At 51.0% G+C, this 21,006-nt stretch overlaps 9 protein-coding genes across 9 annotated transcripts; 3 read left to right on the top strand and 6 right to left on the bottom strand.

The window, feature by feature from the left end:
* Window positions 1–254: 254 nt before the first annotated feature.
* ACRALDRAFT_2109081 (uncharacterized protein) lies at window positions 255–3,486 on the bottom strand (the record flags this gene model as incomplete). Its single annotated transcript, XM_071023399.1, has 8 exons — window positions 255–829; window positions 933–1,390; window positions 1,457–1,725; window positions 1,789–2,018; window positions 2,077–2,453; window positions 2,539–2,666; window positions 2,745–3,036; window positions 3,317–3,486. The coding sequence occupies 8 exons, from the start codon at window positions 3,484–3,486 to the stop codon at window positions 255–257; spliced, it is 2,499 nt and encodes an 832-aa protein (XP_070873687.1).
* A 1,145-nt stretch (window positions 3,487–4,631) lies between these two features.
* ACRALDRAFT_1076277 (uncharacterized protein) lies at window positions 4,632–5,617 on the bottom strand. The gene is made up of 3 exons (XM_071018492.1): window positions 5,085–5,617; window positions 4,955–5,008; window positions 4,632–4,878 (listed from the first exon to the last, which is right to left on the bottom strand). The coding sequence occupies exons 1-3, from the start codon at window positions 5,263–5,265 to the stop codon at window positions 4,742–4,744; spliced, it is 372 nt and encodes a 123-aa protein (XP_070873688.1). The 5' UTR covers window positions 5,266–5,617; the 3' UTR covers window positions 4,632–4,741.
* Window positions 5,618–6,114: 497 nt separating this feature from the next.
* Window positions 6,115–8,986, top strand: ACRALDRAFT_1076278 (uncharacterized protein). The gene is made up of 7 exons (XM_071018493.1): window positions 6,115–6,660; window positions 6,907–7,137; window positions 7,202–7,273; window positions 7,344–7,654; window positions 7,724–7,829; window positions 7,901–8,126; window positions 8,185–8,986. The coding sequence occupies exons 1-7, from the start codon at window positions 6,510–6,512 to the stop codon at window positions 8,588–8,590; spliced, it is 1,503 nt and encodes a 500-aa protein (XP_070873689.1). The 5' UTR covers window positions 6,115–6,509; the 3' UTR covers window positions 8,591–8,986.
* Window positions 8,987–9,430: 444 nt separating this feature from the next.
* On the top strand, window positions 9,431–10,445 carry ACRALDRAFT_1070388 (uncharacterized protein; the record flags this gene model as incomplete). The annotated part of the gene is made up of 4 exons (XM_071017761.1): window positions 9,431–9,795; window positions 9,958–10,075; window positions 10,156–10,245; window positions 10,308–10,445. 4 exons carry the CDS (start codon window positions 9,431–9,433, stop codon window positions 10,443–10,445), a joined length of 711 nt encoding a protein of 236 aa, XP_070873690.1.
* ACRALDRAFT_2036526 (uncharacterized protein) lies at window positions 10,431–12,484 on the bottom strand. The gene is made up of 8 exons (XM_071020805.1): window positions 12,261–12,484; window positions 12,161–12,192; window positions 11,987–12,097; window positions 11,837–11,924; window positions 11,309–11,771; window positions 11,112–11,256; window positions 10,910–11,046; window positions 10,431–10,755 (listed from the first exon to the last, which is right to left on the bottom strand). The coding sequence occupies exons 1-8, from the start codon at window positions 12,271–12,273 to the stop codon at window positions 10,749–10,751; spliced, it is 996 nt and encodes a 331-aa protein (XP_070873691.1). The 5' UTR covers window positions 12,274–12,484; the 3' UTR covers window positions 10,431–10,748.
* A 2,774-nt stretch (window positions 12,485–15,258) lies between these two features.
* ACRALDRAFT_2091308 (uncharacterized protein) lies at window positions 15,259–16,046 on the bottom strand (the record flags this gene model as incomplete). The annotated part of the gene is made up of 5 exons (XM_071022576.1): window positions 15,259–15,421; window positions 15,527–15,651; window positions 15,756–15,779; window positions 15,837–15,934; window positions 15,995–16,046. Coding segments are annotated over 5 exons (462 nt in total), but the record flags the coding sequence as incomplete, so codon positions are not given.
* Window positions 16,047–16,549: 503 nt separating this feature from the next.
* ACRALDRAFT_2109917 (uncharacterized protein) lies at window positions 16,550–16,936 on the top strand (the record flags this gene model as incomplete). The annotated part of the gene is made up of 1 exon (XM_071023443.1): window positions 16,550–16,936. One exon carries the CDS (start codon window positions 16,550–16,552, stop codon window positions 16,934–16,936), a length of 387 nt encoding a protein of 128 aa, XP_070873693.1.
* Window positions 16,937–17,254: 318 nt separating this feature from the next.
* ACRALDRAFT_210014 (uncharacterized protein) lies at window positions 17,255–17,538 on the bottom strand (the record flags this gene model as incomplete). Its single annotated transcript, XM_071023000.1, has 2 exons — window positions 17,255–17,409; window positions 17,448–17,538. 2 exons carry the CDS (start codon window positions 17,536–17,538, stop codon window positions 17,255–17,257), a joined length of 246 nt encoding a protein of 81 aa, XP_070873694.1.
* A 35-nt stretch (window positions 17,539–17,573) lies between these two features.
* Window positions 17,574–18,815, bottom strand: ACRALDRAFT_2043597 (uncharacterized protein; the record flags this gene model as incomplete). Its single annotated transcript, XM_071021364.1, has 3 exons — window positions 17,574–17,778; window positions 17,889–18,470; window positions 18,562–18,815. The coding sequence occupies 3 exons, from the start codon at window positions 18,813–18,815 to the stop codon at window positions 17,574–17,576; spliced, it is 1,041 nt and encodes a 346-aa protein (XP_070873695.1).
* Window positions 18,816–21,006: the final 2,191 nt, after the last annotated feature.

The raw sequence follows: 21,006 nt of genomic DNA on the forward strand, positions 1-21,006 counted from the left end.
CATATACGAGGTTTTATTTTTATCTTTTGTTTGGGTCTGGTTCACGAGGTCAGGGATGATGAACTAACTGGTCGGTCTGAGCGAACGGGAGGATCAGGTGTCCGTATGGAGTCTAATGGGCAACTCGTTTAAAGCTCAAAGGAACGAATCCCTCGCCCTGCAGTGATATCGAACCTGTTGTTCTCTTCAAGCCACCCTCAAGGGGCTCTCTCTTCTAACCAAGAATACCAACACTTAGGACATGGTGACGCCAGTTAATCCGATGCACCGATACTAAACAACCCACCAGCTAGCAAGATATTGACTATCAAGTGCTGGCCAACATTCCACGCCATGCAATACAGGTACTTGGGTGAGAAGACGGTCCAGACGAAGAGGTGAGTGCGCAGCACGGTGCAGGCGGCCATGATGGCTGCGACGCTGCAGGTGGCGAAAAAGGAAAGGTTGGCAGCATGTTGCCGGAAGCGATGGTGCCCTGGCACGTCGTGTCGCGTCTTGAGTAGCAGCAGGTTTGTGGCTGACGTCCAGTAGACCGGGCCAGCCCAGTTGCTGATGAAGGTGAGGATGCCCACGACGACCACGTTGAAGCCTGAGACGCCGTTATAGGCGCTGGAAAGGTCCACGGATGAGATGGCATTGGTGCCTCCCAAGGCGAAGAAAGACATGTGCTGTAGCATGATGGATGAGACGGAAATGGAGGCGGTATCGAGATGGAGGGAGGAGAGGAAGTAGAATTGCAGTTGAAAGAGGAGGAAGAGTGGAATGTTGGCTGCCCGGGACTGGGTCACAGCCAGCAGGGTGTAGAGGTGGTGTAGCAATTCGACAAGCTCTACTGCCATTAGTTTGAATCGTGCTCTTGAAATACGGGGTGCGCAAAAAAAAAAAAAAAGAAACAAAGGGGAAGGGGGCAGAAGAAGGGGGAGGATCAGTACCTGTACGCTTTGCCTCCCCACGCTTCGTGATTGCGTAGTATATTCCATAGGCGGCGGTCATGCCCAGACCTGCAAATACCACGCGAGCGTGGGAGACGAGGGATAGCCCCTCGGTAGCCGCCTTGAAGCTGCGCAAGACACCAACTACCAACTCGGGGGCGTCCTCGTATGTAAAAGATATCTTAAACGTGGCCGCGGAGAGTCCCAGGACAGGCACGAGGAACGCCGATGCGCCAGGTGACATGATGCCCGCCAGCCGCCTGTAGATGCAAAAGCATATGCTGAGGTACGTCGCACCAACCAGAGTCCATAGTAATAGGGGGCTGGTTATCAGGAATGATGTGACTATGTCAGGCTTGCCAGCATGCTTTTGGCCGGTCTGATTCCAGCCACGTATCAACCGTGTGGCGACGATTGCGGCGGCGAACTGCGCCGTCCGCACAATGTGTGAACGCACTCTGAATTGGAGACCAGTCAGTATGGGAAGCTGACCGCAAGCTAATGTGAACGGAGATGGGCCGCACCTCTGTGCCCGGGTGACGCCAAGCAAGGCAAGCCACGCAGATGTCGCCCAGTACCAGAAATGGTGCTCTTCCTCTACGTAACTACTGGCAAACATCATGATGCTATGAGCCGAGGCCAAGGCGAAAGATGGCATTCGGGCTACGTCAGAGGTCTGAAACAGCGCTGCTATTATGAACGCCGCAAGGGCCAGCGCCTGCCCGAGGACCAGGCGAGACATGTTGTAGTTGCTGGCCATACTGCTCAGCAAATCCTGAGCTCTGCTCAACCACTGCGCTCATGTTAGTGAATCCCACCAAGCCCAGCCAGCTAGCTGTATGGAATTCCGACCAACCTTGGAAATAGCCGACACCCATGAGCCGAGCGAGCCGTTGTACTCGTGCAGAGCCAATCTTTGGGAGTCAACAGCCTTCCACTCGCAGGCTAACTCTTGGATATCGTCCTTCGGGAGGAGACAATCGTCGTGTCCCGGGTCCGAGTCCATGATACTTGCACCGAAAGTCGCAATGACAATGTTGAGGATTTGCCGGGCGTTGCGAAGGAGCAACTGAATCTGGTCGTTTTCTACATTGTCGTGTCAATGGAAGAGGTCATCTCGGACGACAAGGAGATGGGCACTTACTATCTGTCCAGAATGGCAGAAAGTCAACGATGAGAGCTCCCAGGTTGTTTTGCGGTACGGGGAAGCCCAATAAAGCTGCCAGAGTTGCGGCTATATCAGACTGTTCCACCTTTGTGTAGTAATTGAAATCCTCTTGATATGGGGCGGGTGAGACCAAGTCGCGATCACGAGATATGGCTTCTAATTTAGGAGATACGAAGACAAGCGCTGATGACGTCTCCCCGGGGGATGAAGCGCCGTGATTCCCTGCATCGTTCATTCCGTGATCACCACAGAAGACAAGGAGGGTCGAGGCAAGATGCTCCCGGGTTACAATGGCCTCGTATACTTGCTGAACAATGCCATCCATTTCTCGCTGTTTCGGAAGCATGTTTGGGCTGAGAGAGGGTGACAGAGAGAGTCGAGTTAGTCAACCCAGCCGTACATCGGATACGCAAACCACAATAGGAGGAAGACTCGAACCTTCGCGGGCCGGCTTTGTGGCCAATATGATCCAGACCCAGGTAATGCAGAACCATGGCGCTCCAGTCATCTCTCTGCAACTCTTCAGGAAGATGCCTGGTGACGTTATTGTCTACTTCAGTGTAGTCCTTGGAGCAATTGTCAGCACGTTGGATGGGCATAGATATGTGGCCATGGGAGCCCGAATGGCCCAGCCAATGCCTTACCGAAACAAAGAAGCTGGACGTGCCATCGGCGCGGTCGAAGGTGTCCGGGAAGAGCTTGAGCCATGTGTCGTCCCCATACATGACAAGCTTGCCCGAGGCTTTGGACTTCATCTGAGCGAGCCATGTATCCTGGGTCGACAAGGTGGAGGACTTGTCCGCTTCATCAAAGTTGAGGATGACATCGAGGAAGGATGGGATGGACCCGGTCGTAATGGCCTTGATTCGCGGCATTGTAATGGTCGGCGACCTGGCATTGGCAGTAAATGGAAGAGCATGGCCGCGGCGAATGAGTCTGAACACCGGTCAGTTGGAATGGTCACTGGATTTCAGGCCAGGATTAAGGGGGATATGTCCCTGAGCAGAGTACGAGGGGAAGGGTGTGCATATACTCCTGGGTGAAGGTAAAGCCGCTATCATGGGAATATACAAAGTCGCTAGAGCAAGTTAGCGACTGCGCCTTGACTGGGTAGGGCCCATTATTTGTCACGACGCCTCACTATACGCTGTCTTCCAGCGTGTGTCGTCGTTACCTTCTCAAAGCATCAACGACCATGAAGACCAGTCTGTCAAACTGGGCTACCGGAGGTGGCCCATATTCAAGCTCCTCGAACTGGGCTAGACCAGGGAGGAAAGGCTTATACGGAAAGAATCCCGTTGCAAAGATGAGAATGGAAATGGGAATGAGAACGTTGGAGAGGGCGAGGAGGAGCCCGTAGTAGCGGGAGCCATGGGAATTGAGCATGGTCCGCAGGGCCCTTGAGCCGGGAGGGAGTGAAAAAAGGAACGAAATGACAACCAGCAGGTAAGGGACGAGTAGGTAGGAACAGATGATCAGTCCAGACGTAAGATGCCAGGGGTTTGGAGGAAGATGACCCCAGTCTGAACCGATATACAACGTAAACAACCACAGAGACCAGGTGTATTCGTATCGTCAAGGCGGACAGGTAACGTCTCTGTCTGTCTCTATACTACCAGGTAGGCATGTCCATAGGGCGTGGGTAAGTACCTCGTACACGCCAGGTACACTCCCTTACCGAGTGGTTGGGGCGCCCGTGATTGGCTGCTTACCGGGAACGGACAAGTGCGTAAGGTACTGGAGTCAGGTACAGAAACTCACAGGGCCGGTCGAGTTTCTACCATTCAATTCCAGAGCCCGACTCACATCAGTTGAGCCAGTCCTTTGATTTTGATTCACTTTCCTGTATTCAACCATTACTTGCCCAATGATGTGCATCACACTCCCGCTTTAAGCATGTCAAAGGTAGAAAGACTCGAATTCGATCCCCAGGCCTATGGCTACGCGATACCGCATAGTTTGACAAGCTTGCGGTTATAGGACCTCAGCGGCCTGGCTCACGTAGTGTAGCCGTATGTTTGTTTCCATTAAAGGGTCCATGAGCGACTGGGATCAGAGAAAAGTCGATATACTAACTCGACTCACTGGTCCGGCTTGGCCAAGGGAAGGTCCTGGCAAGCCTAAAACCTCACCGGTGTTTAATCCTTTGACTGTACACGAACCTTTGCTTGTGAGAAGACATGGAAATAAAGCCATATCTGCATTGGAATCTTAAGAGCAGCACCTGTATCAGAAAGTACAACCATCGGACGAACAAGAATACAGACGCAGAAACCTGTCTGCTCGTGTTCTATAGACTTCCAGTATTCTGAGAGAACTAGCTGTGACCCGAAACATCGTAGGAGCATTAAAGGAGCCACGTGCTAAGCCAGCCTTCGAGAGTGGTATGCCGTAACCAACCAGCCGTAGTCCCGACACCTGTGAACTTCCTTACTTGGCTTGGAGTAATGACGGAGTATATACCGTTTCTTTTAAATGCCCATCCAGCCCTATGTGCCTGCAAGGGGAAATGCCAACTGGCCGTATCAACTCACGAACATCGGCGCCGAATGATCCAAATTGAAATTTGTAGCTGCGATAGGTGTATACACGCCAAGAAGCCAAACTACGTGATAATCGTTAATGCCTGGGTCACCACTCTTCAAGCCTTCCTCCTCGCCTTCCGGTCCTGATACTTCGGGAAGACAATCTTGGATTTCACACGCCTCTTCTTCTGGATTCTCCCCGACGCCTTCGACTTAGCCGCACTCGACCCGCTAGCAGCGTCGACTTCCATTTCTTGAAAATGAATGGTCAGCACGCGTCGTCCGAGAGGGTGAGTGACAGTTGGGACAGAGCAGCTTGGTTAACGTACTGGAATCCCCTACAGCTTCGACGTCTTGCGTCTCACCCGCGGTCGTTCGACCACCTGAAAGAAATAATTAGCATCGGGTAGTGACAAGCGAGCAAATATAACATCGTCGGGAAGTAGCGCAAGTACACACCATCCTCGCCGACTTCAATCATATTGATATCAGCCTCTCTGCTGGGCTTTTCTTGCTCAACTATCGCTTTCAGCTTGGCGGCCAACCGCTCAGCTCTTGCAGCCTCGACCGGACCGAAGACATTCTTTTTGAGCCTCAGGTTGTTCGCCTTCCTGGAGCTGGCCCTCGCACTTTTTGCCATTTTGAAGGATGGATGAGAAAGGGGTTGAAAATCGGATTCAAAGGCGAAGAGCCAGTGTACTGTCGCGAGACAGGCGTGCCGGCTACAAGAGTAAGAGCAAAACTTGTGCTCTCTTCTCAACCTTGCCTGGGTGATAAGGTGAAGTTGCCTAAGAGACTGAAGGCGCGGGCCAAAGTGAGGGTGGCGATAAAAGCCTATCTCAGTAGAACAGCCAACTAGGACGCTACTGTTCTTTTCAAGCGATGTGTGTAGGATTTTATGGTTTTAGGTCCCTGGATGAGATTTGACTGCGAAGAACAACACAAATCAAGATAAGAGCGACGGAGTTTGACTATGGAAGACGTTACGGTCACAGACAAGGCGACGCTTTGGAGGTATTCTCGTGGAAAATTCACTGCGCCCCACGAGCTAGCTTATCTTATCACTGATATTGCACTAGGTACCTAAGGTACTCCGTACCGTTCTTCGGTCTCTCACTACATCCACCCTGTGGAACAAGGTAAGATCGTTAGATACTAGAGCCTAGATATCTCGGAAAGGGAAAGAAACTGTAAGTCTAAATCTCTTGTACTTCAAGAGAACAAACAACAACCCGGACATTCCATGGCAGGAGTTTCGGGAGTTTCGAGTCGCTTTTGTAGGTACGGAGCGCGTACCTTAGTGTACCACTCCCCAAAGTGGCTCGAAATCTTTGCTCGGTGACTGTAGACTTAAGTGGGTCCCTGTACGTACCTAGGTACCTCCTCTGACGTGCACGTTTTTTTCCCTGAAGGAACGAAGTTGGGGCTAATAAACCAACGGGAAGGCAAGTACGAGTACCTCTCCTAACAACTACTATCTGCCTATCATAACAGACTGGCCGACTCGGCTTCAAGCACGAGTTGGACATGGGAGGCTTCATATTACTTTTAGGAACCTACCCATCTCACTATCTCGCCAGACGCAACCTCTCCCTTCCTCGTTCCCTGCCGGTTCCGACGACGCTCTGACCTGCGATTTCCGAAACCGCGCCCTCACCCCACCCCATCGCCCGACGACGACCAAATTCACCTTCACCTTGCTTAGGACAGCCGATCCGATCGTGCTCGCCACATCGTGTCTATACGAGGCGTACCTTTGAGGCTCCGTCTACCTGGTGGCTCTGGTTGCTCATAGGCCGTCGCTGCACCAGCGTGGCTATCGCATAAGGCAGGGCGGAATTCCCAATACACCTCGCGACGCATATTGGATACACAATTCTCGCCATGCCCGAAATACCTCGGAGCGACGTCGCCTCGCTGCTGAAGCTGGTGCAGAGTAATACTCTGTTGAACCGCCAGCTCTCCACCATCTGTCAGCTGAACGGGTTGACCTCCAGTGGAGTCAAAGCCAGCCTTCAGGGCCGCATCGTTAATTGTGAGTACTACCCGCGGCGGGACTTTTCGGCCGTCCCACGCCGAGGAACCAGAACTGTTGCGCTCTCCAAGCTTGGCGAGATGGTTTCTTGTTTCTTGGTCCGAGACGTTGCTTTGGACTGTCCCAGATGCCGTCTTGAACAAACCGATACGCATACTGCATTCTCCTTCTGTTCCTCTCTATTTCTATCCCCAACCTGCCAGCACGTCTGCGTTGGGCCTAGCGCTGACCATATCTCTCTTCTAGTGATACAAGAGACCGTCAACAACCGAGACCTTACCCGCTTCCGCCATATCGAGCAGAGTATTAAAACAATCAGAGCCAATGGCACTTCATCGCCCGCCAAGCTCACACCAGGCTATCACCAGCCTATGCCTTCACATTCCCATAGACCACAAGCGCCCTACGGCCCCAGGATTCACGGGAGTACCGCGTCTGGCTACCCTGGCGGCTTCCCCGGCGGGCCGCCTCAACTGAGTATGATACCTCCTCGTACTATGCAGTCCACGTACTTCCGGAGAGTGCATCTGACACATTCAAGGTCTACAATTTAAGACAAGTCCCTTCTACGAAATCTTGCAGCCCTCCATCGGACCGGTTTTGGTCTGTGAGCGTATGTACTATCTCGCCGCCCCTTCCATCCTTTCCTCCGACTGACCGTCAGCTACTGACTTAAGCTCAAGCCATGCAGCAGCATAGGAACCTGGTGAATATTAGGATAAGGGCCAGTGAACACCCTTTGCTTCAACAAGCTTCCAATGACACGTCCTTGCGCGCTATGGTGTTCTGTACTGCGAGCAAGGACGGCATCCAAGACGTTGCCTTCCCCCACCAGTCCGAGATCAAGGTCAACGGTGGCGAGATCAAAGCGAATTTACGAGGCTTAAAGAACAAGCCGGGATCGACGAGGCCCGTCGACATTACACATGCGTTGAGGCTGCGGCCTCCCAACTACGAAAACTCGGTTGAGTTAATATACGCATTGACTAAACAGGTTGGGTCCTTGGCCATGTTACTTCAAGTCTTTGACGGGGGAGAATTGTACTGATGCAAGTTATCACAGCCGTTCTATGTTGCCGTTTACCTGTGCAGGGTAACATCCGTGCAGGACTTGGTGACGAGGATTAAATCGGGCAAGAAAATCCCGAAAGCCTCCGTCATCCAAGAGAGTAAGTCACTGGTTTCCTAGGCTTGGCGGGCACCCTCCGCCCCCAGATGTCGGCGCTAATAAGCGGTCTAGTCAGCAACAAGGCAGCCGATGCCGACATCGTTACAACGTCGCAGGTGCTGTCGCTGAAATGCCCGTTGTCTTATATGCGGCTGGAATTGCCTTGCCGCTCTCTCATATGCAGTCATATCCAATGTTTCGATGCAACATCATACCTCCAGTTGCAAGAGCAGGGTCCACAGTGGTTGTGTCCCATTTGCAACAAGCGAGCGACCTTCGAGACATTGGCAGTCGACGAGTGAGTTCCCCACCGCTCGGCAGCCCATGATTTGGATCGGGCTAACTTCTCCCGGTAGATATGTGAAGGAGATTTTGATGAGCACCTCGTCCGATTTGGATCAGGTGACGATCGAGGCCGACGCGAAATGGCGAGTGCCGACAGCACAAAACGGCTCAGCAGGCTCCAGGAGTGGACATACCGCCCGCCACGATGACGACGACGATTTAGAAATATCGGAGGTTAACATCATTGGAGGTCGTAAGCTGGAGACGCCGAATCGATCACTTCACAGGAGCGCGACGCCGATGACACAGGATAGTTCAAGCTTGACCCGAGGATTAGGCTCTACCAGTGGCAAGAGACCAGCGTCGCATGTTGTCGTTGATCTGACTCTCGACTCTGACGATGATGACGGGCCGCCACCCGCTAAGAAACATCACTTGGCACTGCCGACGCATCCCACGCATCCACGATACTACTAAGGAACTTCGTGTGTCGAGACTTGCTAGGAAGTGTAGGATGTTTGCCGGTCGTCGCCCAGGCGACTCTACACAATACCATTGATAGGTTTCCGTCTCGATTTTTTTTTTTGGTCTCAGAGAATATTGGCTCAGGTTGGACGGAAAGTACACAGGCGTTGCGGACAGAGGCATGAGCAACTCGTCAGACTTCTCCGGAGACATTCAGCGCGGGAGTTGTGGCTTTGGTTTTTGGCTTAGGATTCTAGGAGAATGGAGACACAGTTGACTTTGGTGCTAGAGCTGCAAGTCTTTGGGTGTCGACGTTGCAGAAGTTGTAGCACTTTGCACTCGGACGAATTGTCGATGGAAATACAGACGCATTGAGCTCCGAATGAATCAAACTCTTTATGATACCTGATATGAGATATTGAGAATTAGGTAACATCTGGATAGGGCCAGTCTCGGGCAAAGATCCCGTAAATGTACTGGTCAAATGATTCGAAACTTTTGGGCGGTCACTCGTCAGTTCAGCATGATTCTCCAAAACTTTCGAAGCATGACGGCCTTTCGCTCTCCAGGGTGACTGTTCCTCAATACATAGTGGGTACCTAAATAAAGATTGAAAACTATGGAATACCCCAGGTACATTAGGTACCTAGCATGTACCTACGCCGCCATTGGACGGGGCAACTCGGAAGCTCAGCCTTGGCCTGTCCAGACCCCTTAGCCATGACAACCTAGATCCGTCGTGATTGGCAGCTTTCTGGAGAAACAACGAAGCTTGAACTCGCCGCCCTTTTAGTTTTCAACCCGATATTAGTGCCTCACGGGCTGTTTCCACCCGACCAAGCTCGCCCAGCCATGTCCTTCGAGAGTGTAATGCCCCCGTACAATTCGGGGGATCCAAACGCGTCCTTTCTAAGCTCCTCCTGCCTCGACTTCCTCCTCATTGAGCTCGTTCCACTCGCCTACCGCGTTACCCGGGAGCTTGACGATGCTTCCGCCGCCTCCGCTGCAGACGCCGCAGTGCTGGACTCTACGTCCGCACCAGCCGATGCAGCCTCGTCTGCGAGCCAACATGACAGGGGCCCGCCGTCCAGCGCGGCTGGGGCCGGGAGCGTCGCGCCGAGTGCGAGCCGCAAGATGGATGAAGACGAGGAGAAGGATGCTGTGTTCTACAGGCTAGAGAGACTGGGCTACCGGGTGGGACAGGGGCTTGTGGAGAGGTACGTTGTTAACTTTTCATCTCGGTCGCTGTCTCTTGACTACCGCCGCTCCTGTTGCGTGCTGCTGCTGGCGGCCAGGACGACTCTCGCCTTCGCAGTCCTCTTCCATATGGTGGGCGGGCTTTGTAGACTCGTGAGCTGACGCACAACCTTCTGGAACAGGTTCTCCCGCGACCGGCCGAGATTTAACGACAACCTCGACGTGATCAAGTTTCTCTGCAAGGACCTCTGGTTTTTGGTTTTTCGGAAACAAGTCGACAACCTCAAGACGAATCATAGGGTACGTCATTATACTGGGTCGGAGAGAATGGGGAAGCCGCAGCAAGAAATAGCTGACGATAATCGATGTCCTATTTTCAGGGGGTCTATGTTTTAACGGACAACAACTTCAAACCATTTAACCGCATGAGCACGGAAGTAGGAGGACAAGCAGTCATCCGGGCACAGCCGGTACGCAATGCGACCCTCTCTCCGTCTTTAACTAGCCCTTCTTCCGCTGACCATCCCCCTAGTTTCTCTGGTTCCCTTGTGGTATTTTACGTGGGGCTCTTGCAGCATTGGGCGTCGATGCCACGGTCCAGGCCGAGTCCCACGAGCTGCCATCTGCTGTATTCCAGATCAAGACCTTGGCTAAACAATCATCCCATTGAAATGGCACTGTCCGACACCCTTCAGGAGCCATCCTGGCAAAGACGCGGCGACTACTACGCGACATGGGTACATGGGTCACGGTGCATGGACAACAAAAGATGACCTCGACTCGAGCACAACCCGTGTCGTGTTCAAAAGATGCTTTTAACATTTCCTTCTAATACCCGGTTTCCTGCGATTGAGACGCTTCAAGAAGGAAACCAGGGACTGCCCAATATCCAGAACCCGAACCATGTTCCACGCAAGTTCCATCCTACATGACATGATCTCTTGTCATACCGGCGGATGTACTATCAGCGAAACTACAGCCTAGACGTGACGTAAGAAGCGTAATCAGCAACCGACTCTTCTTGGTTCATATTATGTCTAGGGTGGGCTACACGAGAAGGCTACCCAGAGACCTCTGCGCTCCCACAAGCAGCACTACCATTGCTCTAAGAGTTCTAGGGGGGGGGGGAATCACTTTTGAGGAGGGTTGTGAGCAAAATCGACGCCCTTCTTGATGTTGTCCTTCAGACCGCGAATGGCAACCTCAAGCAGCGCCTTCTCCTTCTCGGAGATGTCGCCGAGAACGTCGACGGCCTTCTCGACTCCGTTGGGCTAATTGGCGGGGGAAACCAGCGGTTAGCATTTGGTCTGCTCGGAGGTGTTGGTATTTGACTTACTCCCAGCTCAATGGGGGCAGAGAAGAAGTCGACGCCCGTCTTCTTGGCAATCTCGTCACCTCCGGGAACACCGGGCAGGTAGACGTAGCTTGGCTCAATAAGTCCCTTCTCTCCCTTCATGGCCTTCAGAACCTTCTCGGCGAAGCTACGCATCGTCAGCACGGGGTGAGATGTATGCGAAATAGGCCTCTACTTACCGGAAGCCGGCATAAGCCATGGAAAGCGTGGCGGAACCAGCACCATCCTTGGCCTTGACGACCTCGTCACCACCGAACTGGACTCGCTTGACCAAGGCCTCATATTTGTCATCGGGGATAGTGACAGACGGAGAGGCCTTGCTGAACAGAGGAATAATGGTTTCGCCCGAATGACCACCCACTACAGGGATAGTCAGCTCCTGAGGGACCGATTTTCCAGTGATTTCGGCCACGAAGGTCTCGGCTCGGACAATGTCAAGGGTGGTGACGCCGAAGAGACGCTTGGGGTCGAAGACACCCTTGGCCTTAAGGACCTCGGCGGCGATGGGGACAGTCGAGTTAACAGGATTGGAAATGACCAGAATGAAGGCCTTGGGAGCAACCTCAGCGGCAACCTCGATGAGGCCCTTGACGATGCCGGCGTTGATGTTAAAGAGGTCATCACGGGTCATGCCAGGCTTGCCTGTCGGGGACACTGTTCAGAACAAAGTGACAAAATTGAGAGTATATGGGGTGGATGCGACGTACGGGGAATGCCAGCAGGGATAACAATGATATCAGCGTCCTTGAAGGCAGCCTTGGCACCATCATCTTTGGGCAGATACCCCGTGGTTTTCTAATTGTTCCATCAGCGTCGGCGACATTTCATCAAGAGCGCGCAAGGTTCCTGGCACGTACCGCTGGGGATGAGACATGGGAAAGGTCGGCAGCAACACCGGGAGTGTTGACGACATCGTAGAGGGCAAGCTCGTCGACAAGGGGGGAGAGCTTGAGGAGGAGGGACAGCGGCTAAATATCGAAAGTGAGCCAATCTGCCGTAGTCAAGAGGGGTTTCATCGAGCACCATCGCACCTGTCCAATGCCACCGGAGGCACCAGCAACAACTACAGTGAGGTCAGTAAAGTAAGCATTGGGGCCGGCGGCGTAAAGGGTCTTGTATCTGATCACTTACCGGCTTTGACCATTTTGTCAATTGAGGTTTTCAGTGAGTCAGTGTGTTGACGCGTTGCAGTATTCTGATGAACCACCCTGGAAATATCCAGTAATTAGCGGGGTAGCTCGGCGAGCAAACGCGGAGACGCAGTTAGGGACTAGGGGATGAAGAGATGGCGTTGTCCCTAGAAAGAAACAGATGAAAAATTGGAGGGGAAGAATGGACTTGCCGAAATATGGTTCTTCTGGCGTCAGTCTTCAATTCTATGAGGCAGGGTGAGTTGTAGATTGAAATCTGGCTAGACTAGGAGAATGGAAGGGAGGTTGACTGATAATGGTGTCAGAATTGACGACATCTTGGAATGGGGACCGCCGGGCGGGGTCTGCGGGGCTAATTGCCTCTACCGGCTTAAGGTATGTACAACGTAGTTACACCAAGGGGATGACTGAACCCGAGAACGCGCGTGGTTAGAAGAACCGACCCGAATAACTTGTACAGAGTACGAAGTGATTACCATTCTCACATGCATATTCGTACTTGATTCTGCCATGTGTCTACCCCTCTATTCGTACATTTGTAGGTAAAGCCACTGGGGTTTCTAGGCTTATCGCTAGAAGTAACAGTAACCGCCACACTGCCAAATGCGATGTCTTAAGGCATGGAGGCCGTGGGGTCGGCAGTTGAATCAATATATTTAGTGAATTACGCCATGACTTTCATTACGAATCCCGTATACGTTCTCAATTTTTGTTAGTAGATCCCGTCGAGTTTCCTATGTAGGTAAATATGCGGAGAAGGCAACTCGGTCGAGGGTACATACCTAAGGTACAGTGGGTAAGCAAAAGTGGCGATTAGAAATACCCCACCAACGCGTTACAGCGCGTTTTCCTCCTTTAATACCATCAACCCTTTAACTTCAAAAATTCGTCAAAAATCAGAAAATACCCCTAATTACGCCGCGCGTTAAGTATTCGCCTTATAAACGGACCCTGATTACGCACGCCTATTTTAGTAGACTCAGTTAAAGGGAGGTAGGAATTAAATTCAATATATCTCCAGGGTCGGTATCTAGTATCACGCGCCGCTACGAATCATAAATATTAGCCTGATTAAGAGAATAGTCTGGCCGCCCCTAGGCCCTTGATACGTATAAAAAAAGATATATCCTACGTACTATCGGCCTTAACCCTTTTATATCACCTACTAAATTAAAGATTAAGCTAGGCCTTGCTTACTTAAAACACACTATTATATAATACCTTCGTTTATAGGGCTTCTAGCACTCCCGCGCGCTAAGCCGGCCGACCCTAACCCTAAGGCACGCGTAAATACGTTTAGAGTGGTGCCTACGCCACGCCTCTAAACCCCTAGACTAATAGAAACGGGTTATCTTTTCGGATAAAACCATAGTCGCGCGCGGAGAAAGGTAAAGGCAGAAATAGGTTTTCTGCCGTCCTATAAGTTAACTTTATCGATACGTTATACCTTTACTAATAAGTTTATAGGGAAAGCGACTTTAATACGATATTATCTAGCCTCGTAATAAGCCGACGCGCTATTCGTAGATATTCTAGGCTAGCTTTTTATATAATAAACGCACCGAATTAATCGCCCTTTACAGGGACCCTAATACGCCGCGTAGAGGCGTTACGGTAGCCGTTATTAAGCGTACGCTTAAAGAGGCGCGTCTTACGATATACAAACCGGGTAGTGTGTTCGTTTAAGATAACGCTGCCGTATATAAAGCGCGCCTTATTTAAAATTAGTTACTGCCATAGGGTCTAGAGAATAAGGTTACTATTCTGGATTAGCCGCCGTATTCGCCTAATCTTAATCCTATTAAAAACCTATAGAAAATACTAAAAGAGAGGATCTATTTACGGAATCCTAGTTTAGCACGGATAGGCTCTACGATAACCTTATACGAATTACTCTACCGGGCCGTGGAGGAGGTGTGGAACGATTTTAAAAAGGAGCTTCTATAGGCTCTAATTAAGTCGATACCGTGAAGGGTTAAGGCTTATATCGCGGCTAGGGGGTGGTATATAAAGTATTAAAAAGATATAACTAGATATTCCTTTTATACGGTCACTCCCCTTTATAAATCTGATTTTTCCGAAATTTTAGAAGTAGTATTCGTAAAGTTATTTATGTTTGTATTCGAAGGGTTAAAATAAGGTTCTCGTGATGATATTTGGATATGGGTCGCCTAATCGCCACTTTTGCTTACTCACTGTAGGTAGGTAGGTCTGGGAATTGCCACGTTCTGCCCACCTGTCCAGGCACAAGAAGTCCCAATAATTAGGGAGACGATGCATGCTTATTGCAACTTCTCCCACTGGCGGCTCCGTTGTTCATGGGAAGGGTTACATATTTTGGTAGTGCCGCAGCCCAGAGTGAATCATTCACGGCTGGTTGCTACCGTTGAATGTTACTTCGTATTAATGGCAAAGTGGCAATACGAAACGAACAGTCGCACGGGCTCGGTCACATGTAGGTATGTATGCACATTCCCACCCATGGACACAGTACCTCATAAACAGAACAGACATCAAGAGAAGACCTGTTCAAATTTGATTTCTTCAACGCTCCTTGACTGCCCAAACCAGACTATAAGCCGACCTATAAGGGAACGTTGCATCACAGGCTTTCAGCGTAGAAGTCGACCCATCACAGCCTAGCCAGGGATTGGGGGATGATGCACGGGGCAAAGTCGGAATGAAGTCCCAATCATTTCAAGGCGGTTGGTGCTACGCTGAGCATTGTACTCGTCGATGATTCGAGGATGTAAAAGAGGAGGATTGGCAGTCGTGTTCCATCTCGATTGTGGGCAAGCACCGGTCGCGCGTCTCGTATGAAAAGAGATAATCGTTCGTAAAGTATGGCCCGAGTGCCTGGATCATTTCTTCATGGCTAACTTATGAGGAAACCCACCCCATTTTATGCCAGTTCATCGTCCAAAGCTCCTTTTAATTTGTATCTCCATACACCCTTATTACGCCTCCTCAGCAGCGGCAGCGGCGGCCTTCTTCGCCTTGTTGCCGCGAAGCGCACGCTCCGGCTCGGGCTTCACGGGCCTCTCGGCACGTCGGAGGGCGCTGACACGCTGGACGGCCGACTCACGGAGATCGCTGCGGTAGCTGCGGCGAGCGGCGAGGTTGGCAACGGCCCTGTAGTTCCTAGAGTACCATCTCCGTTAACACTGCCAACTGCCGAAATAGGAGTCCCAGCCGTCTGCTGTCGATGAATACGCCTGAGGGGAAGAAAAATAAAATAAAACTTACTTCCTGTTGGAGGATTTGCTGCCGAAAGTGATGACGTTCAGCGACTCAGCAGGGTGCTGGGCCTTCTTCTCCTTCTTGGTGAACACCTGGACAGTACCGGTCTCGCCAGCCTGAATCCCAATAGCCTACACCAACGCGCAATATCCCCATGTCAGTCTTTCTGTGGCGGTCATGGCACTGTCTCCCGCGCCATTGAAAAATCGGATTTCTGAGTGAACATTGAAGATACCTTGTCATGGACGAAGCCGGCGTGCTGCAGGTGTCAAATTAGCACTGAATACTGCTGAAAAATAGAGCCAGGAAAACATACCTTCCTGGAGTGCACGTTCCTCAGGTTCAGAGGATCGCGAGAGAAGTTGCCGCTCTTGCCCACACTCCTGCGCTTCACGAGGTAGGCATTCTGAGTGTCTGCAGTCGCTCGTATTAGTCGGCGTCGCCTCTGGCTTTAATCTCGGCAAAGTCACTCACTGACAATCCCCCAGATGAGGTCCTGGGATACGTTGGGGAGTTCGGCGGCCATTGTGATAGATGGTGTACGATCAAACGGCTGTTATCAAGAGACAGTCCCAGAGAGCTTGAAGATGGAAATAATCCGTATCGGTATGTTTGTGTGTTCCAGCTAGTCGCTTAACCGTCTGTATCAAGACTAGCGCAGAATGAGCTGTGTACCCATGTCCGCCACACCGTTATCCAACACCGTATAATGATGGCTCTTCTTACAGTGCTTATAATGTGACGGGAGACTATCTACTCCGTTGTCCGTCAGTCCCGAATATCCGCCCATCATCACCCAACTTACTTCGTATGCCCGTCGAAGATGGGCTCCTAGCAATCCATCAAAGAAACTCCAGCCATACCGCTCTTCAGCACCATTCCTCGGTAGCATCCTGTGTCACCTCACATATGCTTTGCGCAGCGCCGCTCGCTCTCCTCCTTCAAAACCGGGGACGGCATTTGATTAATTCTTCCGCGCTCGCTAGGCAGTAAATTCGAAGCCACCGGTAGCCAAACGCAACGTCAACCATGGCATACCTTCTTTTTAGCGTTTCCTTTGTGCTCCTTCTTACCGTCACCGCTCTTTTTTTCACCCGGGCCTTTTGGTGGCACCGTGTTTCTGAACTCCCGTTCCCGGGTCGCCACTACATCTATTCTCGCCTACCCTCGACGTTCAGCGGCGATATCGAAGCTGGCCTTTCCAGCAGCACCTTCGATTTGAATACCAACCTTGAAGGCGGCGACAGTCGCGCTGGCCTAGACGATGCGAGCAAGGCGGAAATTCTCAAAATCATGAAAAAGCGTCGCATGAAATTCGACGACGCTCGGAGAGTTTACATACAGAATCGATTCAAGGCAAACAACATTGGCCCCGACGGTCGCCCAACAGACCCCAAAGCAGTCACGTTCAGTTAATGGGCCGCTTCATACAAGCGCGAGTTCGACATTCCGAAACGGATAAAGGGATAACCTGAGAGACCGGCTTCCCAACACGCTCAAATCCGATGCCATCCTACAGATGGCCGAAGACGGACGAGCGAAAAGCAGCTGATTGTTAGCGGTCTGCATCATCAAAGAGCAGGGACTATTTGTCTTAATGATGTAGTTTCCGTTTTGCGGTTTATAAATCAAGCCCAATGTTCCCAATCGCGATTATGACTTTATAGGCCACCGATAGTCATTTCACGTGTCCGTATTAAGTGCTTTGCTAAAGCTTGCGTCTATCCGTCAGTCCTATCCTGGTGCAGAATTCTGCTGATGTACATGAACCCTCTGATCCTCGATGAGTTTCCTCCATCTCCTAAAATTCCTGAAGATGTGGTGGGAATCGTAACTGCTCCAACGATGCCGCCGGGCGTGTATCTTCGTATCAGACCTCAACTCCTTCCCTATGCCAAAGAATTATGGGCTCGTTCCCAATATGTACAATCGGAGCCATGTGAAAATCCAAATATTACAAGACTGTAAGTGGCCTCGGGAAACTGAGGGAGCAAATATGGCCCCATCGTTTCTCTCATCGAAGCATCCCGGTCGCCGTAGCGAATAGAGGAATTCAGTTATTCTTCTTGTTGTCTTGGTCAAGGTAGGTGCGGTCGTCTTCACCTTCGACCTGTTTGCGGATCTTCTCCATCTCCTTGATTCCAGATTTCCAAGTTGTCTCGGACGTTTTAGTCTCCTTACTGAACCAGGCAGGATCGGGCCTGCGGTAACTACCACCGAGGCGGTCCCAGAGAGTGGTAAACTGGCCGTAGTTGTAGCTGTGACATGTGTTAGCCTTTGCTAAGCCGAGTATATTGTAAAACAAAACAAATGAGACTGGGAAACTGGGCGTTGGCGGTGAGGGGACTTGAGTTAGGCGGATACTTACTTAAAGTACAGATGGTGCGCCGTGTGGCATGCCGCCCCATTAATGACGGGGTTGTTGGAGAGGTATTCACCGTCGTGGATGAGGATGGACCAGAAGTTGACGAAGACAAACAAGGCAACGTAGGCCATCTTGTGCAAGGGAAACAGCATGGGATAGATGTGGTAAGGGAGCGACTGAGCGAAGCCATCCAACGGATGGAAGGCATGGCTAGCGTAGGGCGTCGGCATAATCCACTTGTGGTGGGGTTTGTGAAGGTGCTTGTAAACTAGTGGATGGTGAAGGCCGCGATGAATCCAGTAGATGCTAAAATCGGTGAAGCAGATGAACAGGGGAATCTGTGCAAAGTCGTACCACCGGCCAGGGCCTTCTTCCGTGGTGTCGTAGAGCTTGCCGAATCCCCGAACGTCGAGGAGAAACAGTGGCGCGGTCAACAGGGCCATAGCTGGCATGGCAAAGACAGCCTGCTTGATCTCGAGCCAGATCTGGTTTTTGATGAATCGGGGATGCTTGAGAGTGGCCTTGTCGAAAATGAACAAGAAAGAGAGCGACGCGAAGACGAAATACGTCAGAAACCCAAAGACACTGTATAGGGCACACACAAAGTCAGCATTGGATTGTCGTCGTGGGAGGCAGCAGTCATCCGAGCGACTCTTGCCAGGTTGAGAGAACGTACAGGGTGATCGTGTAGAGGCTAATCGCCTGACGATAGATATTGTCTCTGGGCCATGTGCTCATGTATGCGGCCTCGGACGGTTCAAGATAGAGAAAGTGGGTTGCGGGCTTGTACTGCCACGCTGAGAAGGCACCCGTAGTGCCGTTTGCGAAGTCATCGCGCGCAAGGTCATAGGGAGCTGGCCGCGCCGGCATGAACCACGCGTAAAGATAGTCGGCCACGTACGTGTCCGCAATCTCGAGAATGATATCCATGGCGACGGTTTGTCCAACAGTCGTTGGTGTCGAGGATATCTTTTTCTTTTTCTTCGTTTTTCCACGTCAGGAAAGCCAAAGTCAAGCGAGTGTGAAGTGGCAGGTTGGCCTAAGCATTGCGAGAGCACAAAAAGAAGAAAAGGAAATTAAGAGGATGGGGGGGGGAGAAGAAACTATTCGGCCAAGGCAGGCAGGTAATTAAGGTAAGGAAAGCACGACGCGGGTGATGTTTGGAAGAAACCGCTGGTGGGAAAAAAGGGGAAGGTGGAGATTCCCGGAGATAAGGCGCAGGTGATAAGAGAAGGTACCTACCGATTCAGGGTGTATCGATTCAGGGTCCTTCTAGGGAAGAATAGCAAACTCCAACGGCCGGTTGGACTGCCTATTATACTTGGAATGTACGGATGAAGTCTCGCATCGCGGCATAGCTTTTAGTCCACGAACTGGAAAGAGCATCGGTAATTATATCAGGTACACACTGGCTGCGACAACACCTGCCTCGTGCGAGATACGCCCATCACGTTGCTTCGTTATCTCGACCTGGGACGGGCATGGCCTGATGCACAACCAGTACCGGCCCGAGAACACTAACGTGCTAGTCGGCCAGGACATTAGTCAACGTGGCCCAGGGGCTCGCTGAATTGAGGCCGCTCATTCGCTCAGAAGTATAGTATCCGGAGTTTCGGAACGTTCTATTGTACACAATTCCCCTTTAAGGTGATGTCACATTTTTCGTATTCGGGTTAACGTCAGTTTCGTCTCGTTCCCAATAGCATCTTTTAAACGTCAGGACTTGGTTTACATTATTGGTTCCTTCCGTTTTTTTTTTTTTTCGTTTTTTTTTCTACCTGTCTTGCGATTTCAATGCGTCGTCTGCATCAGTCAGCATCACACCCTCAAACCGCTGTCGTAAGGAGTTTCGTTGTGCTAACCGACTGTCCGAATAACTGGTAAAGAAACCGACATGCGCGCCATTCGTCCAATTGAGGTGGTAATATTACTGGCACTCTGATTCTGTAGCTCTGTCGTAGACACATTTCGTAACATTTCTTGCCATATTGTAAACTGATAACCACCGATCACCCATATCAACAAACGTTGAACCCTGCACTGAGTGTCAGGACGGCTGAAGATATATCAAATCTTTGCTGGGTAATGCTAACGTCATCCGAGGAACACTGGGCGGTCTTGGGATGGGAATGATAAGCCTTGCGTCCCCACGCCTTGGAGATGGAAGGTTTAAAATCATGGCTGCTGGCCTAGGAGTACAGTCTGTTGGGTCAACGTCAACTGATCTATGCCCGAGTCGAAGATTATAATCATAACCCGTTACTCTAACTCGTCCGTCACGAGGGCGCAGCTTGGTCACCTCAATTTGCCCATGTGTGGCCGTCGCTCGCTCTTCTGATCGCAGTGGTTACCATAGTCCTGGGATCGGCTTCGCTAATCGAGTATTGGAAACTTCGACTCGCAACGTTGACGCTGATTCTCGACAGCCAATACCTTAGACATGTTCATGGGGCTTTGGAAACCCTGTCGATCACAGCAATCAGGGGGAAGACGGTATATCAGGTTCGAGAATTCGCTGATTTCATAGCGGACACATTCATACACATCAATTGAAAGCAACTGTTGACTCAAGACGAGTCGCGGAGGCAAAGTATTACCTTTCCGGTATTAATCCGCGGCCATTCCTCGCTATATTCTTTCGCATACTTATCATAGCTAGACTTTGCGATCGATTCGTGCCCGGCTAATTTATATAGAGTATCCCTGTCTGCCGCCGTTCGATCCATATATTCCCGAAGCCCATCCAACAATATTGGATGAGTTCGACGCATATCTACAACGTACAACGTACCTACATGTACATGCATGTAAGCCTCTCTTGACCTGCCGGTTCCCACTTATTAGGTGTATTAGTGCGCGACTTTCTCCGTCCCTACCGATCTTCCACCTTTGGCTGTCCTTCCTTACCCTGAGTCAATGACCAGTCCTGTGAGGATTATGGTAGGTAGGCAAATATTGGAAGGAGGACTCAGGGAATGACAACTCGTGGAGGCAGAGACAACCAGCCACATTACCAATATACCCTAACACATTAGGAGCATTAGACAATGGGAGGGGCAGATATGAGGCTATTGGTTAGAACGTATGTACACTCACTTGTATAATATACGCAATGCATTAT

This window comes from Sodiomyces alcalophilus (assembly GCF_042370955.1).
Source record: "Sodiomyces alcalophilus JCM 7366 unplaced genomic scaffold ACRALscaffold_6, whole genome shotgun sequence".
Lineage (NCBI taxonomy): Eukaryota > Fungi > Ascomycota > Sordariomycetes > Glomerellales > Plectosphaerellaceae > Sodiomyces > Sodiomyces alcalophilus.